The sequence below is a fragment of the Cydia fagiglandana genome, chromosome Z (genome assembly GCF_963556715.1).
Source record: "Cydia fagiglandana chromosome Z, ilCydFagi1.1, whole genome shotgun sequence".
Classification (NCBI taxonomy): Eukaryota; Metazoa; Arthropoda; class Insecta; order Lepidoptera; family Tortricidae; genus Cydia; species Cydia fagiglandana.
The window spans coordinates 35,348,742-35,360,314 of record NC_085959.1 but is presented as its reverse complement, the minus strand read 5'-3'; the positions used below and the strand labels follow the sequence as shown (position 1 = coordinate 35,360,314).

General features: G+C 37.5%; 3 protein-coding genes across 3 annotated transcripts; 2 read left to right on the top strand and 1 right to left on the bottom strand.

Moving 5' to 3' along the window:
- The first annotated feature begins 203 nt into the window (after window positions 1–203).
- Window positions 204–3,947, top strand: LOC134678478 (uncharacterized). Its single transcript, XM_063537047.1, has 4 exons — window positions 204–278; window positions 478–538; window positions 2,221–2,339; window positions 3,789–3,947. Exons 1-4 carry the CDS (start codon window positions 230–232, stop codon window positions 3,926–3,928), a joined length of 369 nt encoding a protein of 122 aa, XP_063393117.1. The 5' UTR covers window positions 204–229; the 3' UTR covers window positions 3,929–3,947.
- A 469-nt stretch (window positions 3,948–4,416) lies between these two features.
- Window positions 4,417–7,836, bottom strand: LOC134678476 (mediator of RNA polymerase II transcription subunit 18). The gene is made up of 5 exons (XM_063537046.1): window positions 7,649–7,836; window positions 7,355–7,486; window positions 6,780–6,984; window positions 6,357–6,469; window positions 4,417–5,520 (listed from the first exon to the last, which is right to left on the bottom strand). Exons 1-5 carry the CDS (start codon window positions 7,742–7,744, stop codon window positions 5,401–5,403), a joined length of 666 nt encoding a protein of 221 aa, XP_063393116.1. The 5' UTR covers window positions 7,745–7,836; the 3' UTR covers window positions 4,417–5,400.
- A 1,400-nt stretch (window positions 7,837–9,236) lies between these two features.
- On the top strand, window positions 9,237–11,413 carry LOC134679153 (exosome complex component RRP4). The gene is made up of 5 exons (XM_063538023.1): window positions 9,237–9,443; window positions 9,534–9,771; window positions 10,273–10,407; window positions 10,720–10,905; window positions 11,078–11,413. Exons 1-5 carry the CDS (start codon window positions 9,319–9,321, stop codon window positions 11,411–11,413), a joined length of 1,020 nt encoding a protein of 339 aa, XP_063394093.1. The 5' UTR covers window positions 9,237–9,318.
- Window positions 11,414–11,573: the final 160 nt, after the last annotated feature.

Genomic DNA, 11,573 nt, shown 5'->3' with positions numbered 1-11,573 from the left:
CTAATAAAATTATTTTGTGCGAATCGACCGACAGAAACATGTTTCAATACCAATCTAACGTTTAGTTCAACCTTGTGATCAGGCAAAAGACCATATAAGACGCAATTAAAAAAGATACACAACACTGATTTTCAAATTAAGTCTAACGAATGAATTAAAAATTGCACTAGCAGTAAAATAATTTTAATTAAGCGATATACCAATACTCTTTTATTCCTATATAGCAGCCATGTTACCCGCATGGTTATTAAATTGTACAGTTTTTATGTGTTTACTTGGTAAAATCATTGTTTTGCTTACTACAAGTTTACTTATTACAAGTTTACATTTACTTATTACTGTTACTTATTACAAGTTTAATTAAGCCAAAATATTAAGACATTGTTGATTTTTTCATTTTGTCTTATTGTTACCTAGTAGGCATTTATGATTAAATAAGTCTGATTTCAGAAAATAAAATTACTTAACCTATTTCAGGTTATTATAATGTCCTAGGTGAAATGAAGTACAGAAAAAATCCGGCACCGGACGGACACAGGTCAGTTAATGCTACATGTTTTGGAGAACTGTATATGGTCGAAGATCACAAGTAAAGTAAGGTAGACGTTCAATGATCTGTTAACCGAATGAAAATTATATTTTACGTAATAAAATGTTCCTGAATATTTACCAATAAGGGCAATATTTAGGGTTGCCTAAAAAATATGTTCATGGCTATATTTAATAAAAGTTAAAAAATATTGTTTACCGAACGAACTATAGAAGCCCGACAACTATTTTTTTTATGACATATCTTCACTACAAGTAAAGTAGGGGTCTTTTATTTTCGCTTCAAGCCTATGTTATGGGGTGTCGTTGGATAGGTCTTTCAAAATGAATACTAGCTCCGAAAAATAAAAAAAACGGTCAAGTAAGAGTTTGTTTAACTCGCATCCGTGCAAATTTTGAATCATCTCATGCAATCATAAAAACGAAAGCTTTTTGACCAGAAGTACATATACTAAGTATAATTATAACATTACCAATCGGCCAACTAATTTGAGTGACCTAGTATGAATTCGGTTGGTTTTTCAGGGACAGTTCTTTATCATGTGAACCGATATTTTATTTGAAAGCAGGTGTCTTTAGAGTAATCTCATATAAATGCGCTTTTAGGGTTCCGTACCTCAAAAGGAAAAAAGGAACTCTTGTAGGATAACTCGTGTGTATTATGGCTGTCCGTCTGTCACAGCCTACTTCTACTTCTCCGAAACTACTGAACCAACTAAGTTGAAATTTGGTACACATATGTAAGTATGTGACCCAAAGACGGATGTAACGTAAAAATAAATAAATTTTAAACATAGCGGGTTGGCTTAAAGTAATGAGATTTTTTGTTTTCGGACATAAAACCAAACAGACAATGGCCATGGATTTCTGGATGTTATATTGAACAACTATACAATATCCAACATAAGAACCAAATTCAAGAATGAAGTAATTGGCCTCCCTTGTGTTAACCTACTACTCTAACCTAACCTAACCCAACCCTTTTGCACTTTTGCACTTTTGGGGGGTAAATGAGACAGTTAAAAAACAAAGTTTTGCTAACTATATCGTGTTATGAATCAAATGAAAAAGCTCATTGTGAGAATCTCAAATATATATATTTTTATAATTTTAAGGTAAATAGTTTAGAAGTCATTTAAGAAAATAGGCAAAAAATGACCATTTACCCCCTTTCTCTCCGAAACTACTGGGTCTAGTTAAGTCTAGATTTTGAAAAAATACACAAAATAGATCTTTACCAATAGATCACAGGGAAACCTATTAGAAATGTGCAGTCAAGCGTGAGTCGGACTTAATTATTTAGTTTTTGATCCGACCCTTACGGGTTTTTTAAAGATATTTCACTCGCGTTTCCATCAAAAAATAGGTACATTGTTTAAAATTGTGTTATGTACGGAACCATTGGAACGCAAGGCCGACTCGTACTTGGCCGGTTTTTATTACTTACTGTAAAAAAAATTAACCCAATCCTTTCAAATGATACCCCATTTTGACTTATTTAGTAACAATAAGGCAGGTAGACTTAAAACTTTGCTTAAAAGAAAATTTTAACTCAATAAAAGGAACTTGCTGTCATATGGCACTCTCTAAAAGTCATCCGATACGACAATGTGAAATGAAAATGCTCTAAAGCTAACGTTCTACTTGATCTACGCCACGTTTTTTTTTCAGGTGCGGCATCTGTCCTACGTACTATCGGAAAATCTGCGCATTCGACTTTACAACTAATTTAACGTACATATTTGACAACCACTGCGTAATGGATCTGTACAACTGTATCCACGCTACTGGTTGGTAGCGTCTGAATCTGGGGGCCGATTTTTACGAGCGATAGAAATTGGGAATCGAGTAGTATTGACCACTCGTTTTCAATTCTATTAGTAGAATTTAAATGCCGGTTACTGGAGATATTTTTGAATAAAATACACGAAATCGAGCGGTCGAAATTAAAAAATCGGCCCCTGAACCCTCCTGGGCCCGTGAACACACTATTACTTCCTCTCACCCTCACTAGTGGGGACCATGGGATATTAGGGCTCATTCAGACAATGCGAGAACTTGCGAAGTTTGCGGGTTTTGATCGGTCGTTTGAATTGGACGTAACTAAACAGCCCGCAATGTAACTAAAATCGCATGCGAGTTCGCGCGCCATCTAAATCAGCCCTAATATAACAGTGCTTCTGCACTAAATATTGCCATTTAGGTACTACATATACTTACCCTCCGAAAAAGTAGGTAGGTACATATGTCGTAAACAGAGGCAGGTGTAGTGGGTTGAAACATAGATTTACTTATTGAAAATTAACAAACTGACATGCTTATTTTTGTTACTTACATTTTTAGTGCAGTGGTCCCAACAGTGGGAAATATTTGTTGATCCACGGGCCAAAAAGGAACTAGATAATCTACTTCAATTACGGGGATAATTATTTTTTAGCGTCTGCCCCTAAATTCACAAAATTGGCACAACTCAGATTGCTCGATGGTTGGTGGTATTGGCATCCAGTGTCCATTCCATACGAGAACGATACATTACGATCGCAATTATGTACTTATACACGGAGACCAAAAAACAAGTATATTCCAGTTGCCAGGGAGGTTTTGGGATTAGACTGAGCAACTTTTACTATGGAACCACCCGCGAAAAAATAATTTACCTTCTCATAGAAAATGGACCGGCAGTAATGTATGAAAAACCAAATATTTTTTTCGCGTCTTCGGGTTTGGCCGCGTAGTAAAAGTTCGGTATAATCCCAAAACCTCCATGGCAACGGGAATGGACTTATTTTCGGCCACCCTGTATACTACTTCGAAAAGACTTCAGGGCCTGACGGGCGGTACGAGGTGGGCCAGTATTAGTCCAGTAAATTGGTGCATAAATCGCGTGCACAACGCAGTAAGTCAATGTACGACCGTTGTATATGGTGGTGTTATCACATGTGTATAGAACCTTAGGTTTTAACCCTATGTTGCCTTTGTTTTGCCTATATCGCCAACTGTTATACGATAAAATAAACAACCCGATTCGACTTATTTAAATGGCTCTTGCCACCGAACCCCGACCGAACCCGAACCGATACCGAATTACTTAGGTATGACACCGGCAACTGGCGAACGGAAAATCATGATTTTCATAAATAAAAAAGCAGGTAGATACTGTGTAGTTGCAGAACATAAAACTGCATCATTCGCTCGAACTGTCGAAAATTAATATGAAATCATGGCCTGTGTTCTTATAGATTTCGAGCAAACCAATTACCGCGAGTGCATGTACTTCGGTAACTTTGCGTACGTGCACGGGTGGAAGTACGAGGACGCTGACTACGACGAAGATCACATTAAGGTCATGGGCGCCATTAAAAACCCGGAATTCGCTTAATAAATCCTTTATTCCATCATTATGTATTACTGCGTCATTGTATGTTAATTATTAGCGACTGTACACCTGCAAGGGCTGCAAGTAATGAGAGCGAGCAATATTTTTGCGAGCTTCGGCTAAATTTCTATGTCTATGTGCAAAACTGTGGCACTTGATATCCGAGAATTACAACTTTGGAGATACCCATAGGAGAGACGAACTTAATGAGTCATTAATAATGACTATGAATGGCCAATATCTATAATTTCTGAATTTTACATATTATGTAAAGAGTAGGGTGTGTTATGTATAGGGGTACCTTGATTTAGTACATTTAAACTTTTAGTATAAAAAAAAGTGCAGGCATATACCTAAGATAGTTGTTAAAGGTATAACTAATAAGTACCTAAGTAATAACAGACGATTAGTGACTTATTAGTAGGCTTATTTCACAGATATTAATACTTACATCACCTATGACATTTGATTTAAATTAAACCACGTGTAAACTCAATCAAATAAATATTATTCAATACTATACAATAGTTCAATTTTAATTATCTCTTACTTTAGATGTAGGTATGTATTGTAATGTCTTCTTACGAGTAATGAATAAATTGCATACTTTCTATGAATAACTGTTCGATGTATAAATCTTTTGCTACTTTGACAACTATAATAAAAGTATCATGTAAATTATGTTCCAGTCTACTAGATAGCTTTTAATCATGTGTACATACACTGAGAGAAAAATCATCACCAGGAATTAAAAAACAGTTCTGTATTGGGGGAAAAAATGAAGTTTTAGTAATAATTATGGACGTTTCACTATTTCTGTAAAGTTTATTTATTTCTACAAACAGCTCAGTAATCCCAAATATAATTTCAACAAACAGATAATAGAAATTGCAAGAACTAACAGAAATTACAAAAGTCAATTTGTTCCTATTAGTTGACTCTCCTTGTCCCCGGATTAAGTTTATTTTTGTAATTCTAAGTGTGTTTTTGTTGTACTTTTCTCTCAGTGTACCCATTTTCTTAGCAATGTAAGATATCTTATCCTCTAGCGGCTAGCGGCCCACCATACAAGATAAAAAAGCTGTCAAAAATTTTGAATCAATGGTATTAGAAAAAAAGAATTGTTGTTTTAAAATCGAACACAACATATGGACGACCTTAGTACTAAAAAGAGGTAAGTACAAAGTTTTTTTTTCTCATTGCTTTATATGTATTTACGGAGTGCCAGAAGATTGTTTACTAAATATTTACTGTACAACATTCCCAAGCGCTAACTGTTCCGTGGCAGTAGAAAACGAATGAAATCACAATCATAGTATGATTAGTGTAAGACTACTTGTAGGCATGAAACGATACGAACGAAGTAAAACGGACGCAATTACATCAAGAGCAACCTCCCAGCGGAGTGTGGCTGAGACGGCGTCGACCGGCGCGGCGGCGGCGGCGGTCGGCGCGGCCTAAGCCAGGAACATGGGCTATGTCATGTGGCCGAGCCGCTTGTAGTCGATCTTGTCGAGTTGCACCAGCGGCCGCAGCTGGTCGGCGAATGCGCGCATGTCCTCCGCGATCGCGTCCTGGCCTTGAGGCGCCAGCACCTGCCAAAGACAATGGTAGATATTGTTAAACAAAGGATGAAAGTTTCTGAAGAGATGTTATTTTACCCATTTTTGAATGGAGTGAATTAAACACTCTATTTTTCATTTCGAATACGAGGAAAGTAAAATAGTAAATACATGTATGTACTTTCGACGGTACATTTTAAATAAAATGATCCTTATTCATTGGAACAGGAGTTAAATACCAGAACGGAATTTTACAACAAATCAATTTAAAACCAAGTTTTCATTGCTTATGGTTAAAAAAAAAAACTTTGAAAGTACAACGCGTCACCGCAAAAACGAATAACTTTCAGACCGCTTCATAGATACACAATGAGCAACTGTAAAAGCATGAGAAAAAATGAAAATATCAATCAATCGTCCAACAGTAGCCTTACCATGTCTGCCTTAGCAGTGTCCAACTGCCATATTTGCTAACGTCTGCGCTTAATATCTAGTTATACATCTCCCTCGCACTTATACGCGAGTACGAGCGAGATGCATAGAATGTAAGTTACGCACACGATGTGTCAAACTGGGGGTAGCCGTCGTAGGTTAGGCCTCGCTCCCGATTGACGCCGTATGTTGTTACACGTCACTTTCTATAGAAATTTTGCGACGCTGTACGAAAAGCACACGACGTCAATAAAGCATGGCTTTAGGATAGAACTTAATCGGTACAGATTTGCTAGGACTGCGAATTAGGTATTTTAGCGCCGAATGACATCTTTACATACTAACTTGAATTGGATTTTGAACAAAATATTATAATATTACAAGTAACACAACAACAATTATGTAATAAATGTAATAATCTACAAACAAATACTTACTGACAACTCAACTAGATAGCTTTGTGAAATGGGCTCGGGAGGCATAGAGTTCTGTGGTATCTTGAATACTTTTGCAACTGTTATCTTCATCCTTCCTTTCCGAAACATGTACCCTGAGGCAACAAAATATTTAAATGTAAACACATCAAACAGATCATATAGACCATACAGATCAATAGGAAAATATTAGGCACTAGGCAAAGCTAACAAAATCAAGTTCGTAAAATGCTTAAATCTGTTAATTGTTCAATACGCCAAGGGCCACTTGCACCAACCCACTAACCCGGGGTTAACTGGTTAAACCTGAGGTTACAATACTTACCAGTACCTACAATATGACGCTGGGTTAACGGTTTCACCAATTAATGCCGGGTAAGTGGAATGATCCAAGTGGCGCTAAATGTGTAAAGGGGAAGAACCCACCTTTAACACTATATTCAAACTCGATCCTGCAGCCAAGCTCACTGAGAAACTCCAAAAGCATGCCATTGCAGGCAATGTCAAGGCTGGACCGCACCACAGTAGGACGATTCTTGTCGCCCAGATCTGGTTGTCCAATGTAACGGAGTTGGTATGGCATGTCACGCGCGTCCAGGGCCTTGCGCACTCGTAACATCAGCGGGGCTGTCTGGAATTTATGAAATGAATTTTAAGCATTGATGCAAAAACTAATAATGAGTCATTAATATGTATAGATAGGCTCTTTAGAGCAAGTTAATTAATCAACAACTGACTGGTATGATGTCTGAATGTAAGCATATCTATACTAATAGTATAGATGTGAAAGCAGTCTGCCAGTTACCTTTTCACACCTAAGCCACTGAACTGATTTAGACAAAATTAATTCAACTCAGTAGAAAAACACATGAGACCATTAAAGATCATTCTGTTTTGTAAGAAAAACATTCATAAATTTAAGAATGCTCTACTCAACAGAAAGTTGACGTTGTATAAACAAATCTGTTAATTTACTGGAAAGGCTAAAGTGAAAATGGCACCTGTTGATTAGGGTCTCGAAGACTGAAGCAGACTTCTTGGTCGTCAAAGGTCTCAGGGCCGGCGTCGACATTGTCACACAGCCCACGCAGCCGATGAAGCAATACCTCCACGGCAGAGTCCAATACTGAACCCTGTCACACATACAAAAACCTTTTATTTATAAAATTACAATATCTCGGGGCTCCAAAATAGGCTTTGCCTGTATCGCGGCGGACCAGTTTAGACCATTTATCTACAACTAAAACTCCATTGCAAACTAGAACAGTGTAAATACCATGAATAGTAAAATTTACCTGTAATAAGTATTCTTGGTTAGGGATGATATTAGCCTTCAACGCTTGGGTAAGGCTGTCCGTAGCGGTGATGGGCGCTGCGTTTGCAGCAGACATTGTTATTGGTTGTGTTATCAATCAGTTAATTCAATTACTTAACTCAAAACAACCCGAATCCTAGACGTCCTAGACAGTAAACGTAGTGATTATATGCTCAGTGGTCCTAGACACAAGCCGTGCAGCTTGTTGCTTTGCTAGCCTGTCAGTCAGGGCTGCCAGTACATAAATCTTGATTATGCGATCCTGTGCCCGCAATTATACGAAATTCGATTGCATTATACGAGTACAAAAAAAAAAACTATTATTTTAAATCGTTTTTTTAATAACTGCGGTAAGCCCCCAAATTGCGGGGATCTTTCTCTTTTACTCCAACGACAGCGTAATAAGGGTGACAGAGAAAGATGCCCGCAATTTGCGCACTTGGATTTTCGCGGTTATAGCCCGCGTTGAGTAGTTGCCGTTCCATTAAATCGTATAACAGTATTGGCACACTCTTTTTTGAAGCATTGACAGTAGTTTAACATCGGTGTTTTTTTCGTATCCAATTATACCGATTGACCAACTATACGACATGTATACGAAAATAATTTCATTATACGAATTTCGTAGCCTATTATACGATCTGGCAGCCCTGCTGTCAGTGTCATCGTGCCGTGCCATAGACATAATATATATAGACGGTGTCTCAGCGAGCTGTCACTGTTGCCACTTTTGTTTAGTGTACGATTAACAATGAGGCCCACGTTGCTGTAGCCATGTCGATAAAGTCATATCGATAAACTATCGACATTTCTTGCAATTTTAATTTTACTTCAAAGGCTTAACGATACCTAAAATGACCAAAAACGCTTTTATTCTTTATTGTGGTTATCAGATCACAATTTTATAGTCACGCCCCAGCAGGAAACCAAGAGAAAGTTCACATATTTCATTAAAATACATAAATACCTCCTAAAATAGGTGTTCCGCAATAATTGAATTATATTATTATATTATAATATATTCATTATCCATTAGCATTTCAATAATGTTTATGTTTAACGAAGATATTGAAGCTTCAATTAATCGCTATTTCGTTCCGCTGTGTAGCGTTTATCGATATATAACATGATTAAAATCGACTTTTCACATCCCTAAAAGAGCACACATATACGCTTTTACGCACACATACACAGGGTGGGCGCATCAAGAAAGGCAACACTTGATTTGAAGTCCGCCTTGTCAACAGTATGGTTGTCCTTTTTTGACAAACGGCCTTTTTAAAAGAGCGAGGTGAGAGAAATGATACTAGTTGCTGCGTCGTGAAAGAGAACAGAAAAGGTTGGGCCCTTGTGCCGTGCCCATTTTTTTTATGAAACAGATTACTCTATAGTCCATGGAAATCCTCGTAGTTCTAGAGTAAATTCAACGTATAATCAGTTTACCAACCTTGAAAAAAAAAACTTTTCACCTTTATACCAAGTGTTAAATTTTATTTAAAAATAGTAGCATAGTCTATGCTGTGGTAACTGTCATGTCATAATATCGGACATGTTTCGGATGGATCGGATGGATCTTCTTCTTATTGTTTACTTACGTGTGTGATTTAATTCGACTATTTTGTAATAAAGTATTTGATAATAGCAATTAAAATGTCTGGTCGAGTTTCTATCAGATTAGCATCTGAAAGGGTTAATCATAGTGTAGCATCTAGCACAGATTTACCCAGGTTTTATACGCCCGGTGAGGTTATAACTGGCATGCAAGATTTTATGCGGTAAGATCATTGATAAATAAAATCAGTGTCATAGTCGAGCGGACTACAAAAATGCAATAGTGTTTTATAAATATATCTGGTTCTTTTCAGTGGTCATGGAACATCATCGGTTGGCGACAATCTCGTCGCATCAGTGGCTGGAGTCATGCAAAAAGTCAACAAATTGATATGTATCCAGCCTATTCGTAGCCGCTACGTGGGCGAGATAGGCGACGTAGTGGTCGGGAGGGTCGTCGAGGTCCAGCAGAAGCGATGGAAGGTGGAGACCAATGCACGTTTGGACTCGATATTGCAGCTTTCGGCCGTAAATCTACCTGGTGGGGAACTGGTAAGTTTTATAATTGTTGCAGCATTCAATAAGCTTATACTTCCAGTCACGAGTGATTGCTATCTAAACAAAATGTGATTATTTCTAATTCTAATAAGATATGGATTAGTTAGTATCCCGGATTAGATAAAATCTCACTTTCAAAAAACAATATTGATATTTATTTTTAAATAAGTGATTTCCCTTTTATATTGGACAGGACATGAGATTGTAAAGTAAGTTATTTTCATTTCTTTCCTATCATTCCTAGAATAAGAATAGAGTAGTAATAATCACAGTAGGTTTAAATTCATATTCAGTTTAAAGGCGAGTGAGGTGAGTGTGAGGTAAAACCTGATAGTGATAAATTAAAATATTTATGTTATAAACTATTACCTGTATGTCACATAAAGATATTAAAAAAAACTTGAATTATCAGAATGGGCAAAGTACTGTCACAATTAGTAGCAATATTTAACTTTTGTCTCCCACACTATGTTCTGTACAAAGGTTGTGTTGTAGCGCCGCAGGTCTGCAGAAGACGAGCAAATGATGAGGAAGCATCTACAAGAAGGGGACCTGATCAGCGCTGAAGTGCAGAATGTCTTCCATGATGGATCCTTGTCATTGCACACTAGGAGCTTGAAATATGGAAAGGTATGATTGTTTTAACTAAATGGCTACACTAAAACCAAACACCCTGTCCACACAAATAACATCTACTCACTGTTGGTAGGCATAACAGAGAGCACGCTACATATTTGCATGCAGCGGGTGCATGATTCTAGTATAGTAAAAAATTAGGTTCTTAATCATTGCCACTAACACTTTACTACTGCTACAATTGTTGCAGTTCCAGCATATTATTTAGCAGATCATTAATTTTAAAAGAAAACTGTGTTACCATTAGCTGTATATTTTTGATATAAACCAATTTCAATGTTATAATTGTAAATGTTAACATTGCAGTTGCCCCAAGGAATGCTGGTAAAAGTGTTCCCATCTTTAATAAAGCGGAGGAAAAACCATTTCCACAATTTGCCGTGTGGCATATCAATGATAATTGGCAACAATGGCTACATATGGCTGAGCCCCCAGCGGCAGGACATTATGGCAGAGGAGAATAAGGAAGAAATACAGAATTATGAGACACAGGTTGGTCAAGCTATTACTATCACTGCAATATCCATCCTAGACTTTATGCACAACATCCATAATTTGAACCTTTTCCTTCATACTCGAGTAAAATCTTCAACTAGTGAATAATAACAATTTGGTCCTGTCTCTTAATGTAGCATGCTTTTTTATGTGTACTTGATGTCCACAGCCCGTAAGCCTGGCAGACCGCGAGGCCATGGCGCGCGTGAAGAACTGCATCGCAGCACTCGTGGCCTCGCAGGTGATGCTGGACGACACCAGCATCAACTTCGCGTACGAGGAGAGCCTCAAGTATGATGCTGTCAAAGACTTCCTGGCGCCCGAGGCTATGCTAGACGTCGCCTTCCTCACGCAGCATAGAATTAAACATCTAATGGATTCTTACATAATGTTTCATTTCAATCCTTTTTTTTGTACCCAGTGCAAGCAAGCCTGCTTAATTTTCAAGAATAACTGTATTCATCAACATGGGTGCACTGGCGTAGGTACTCAGTTCCTTGGATAGGGCCAAATTCTAGAACCCAGCTAAGTTGGATACTAATGGCCTTTCAGGCTAGCAGCTTTGTTTATAACTCAGGAAAACAAATGACACAAGTTATTTTTGTTTGATTGTTTAGTTTCTTTTATCAGTGACAATAGGATCAATTTCTAAGTGAATTCGGAAT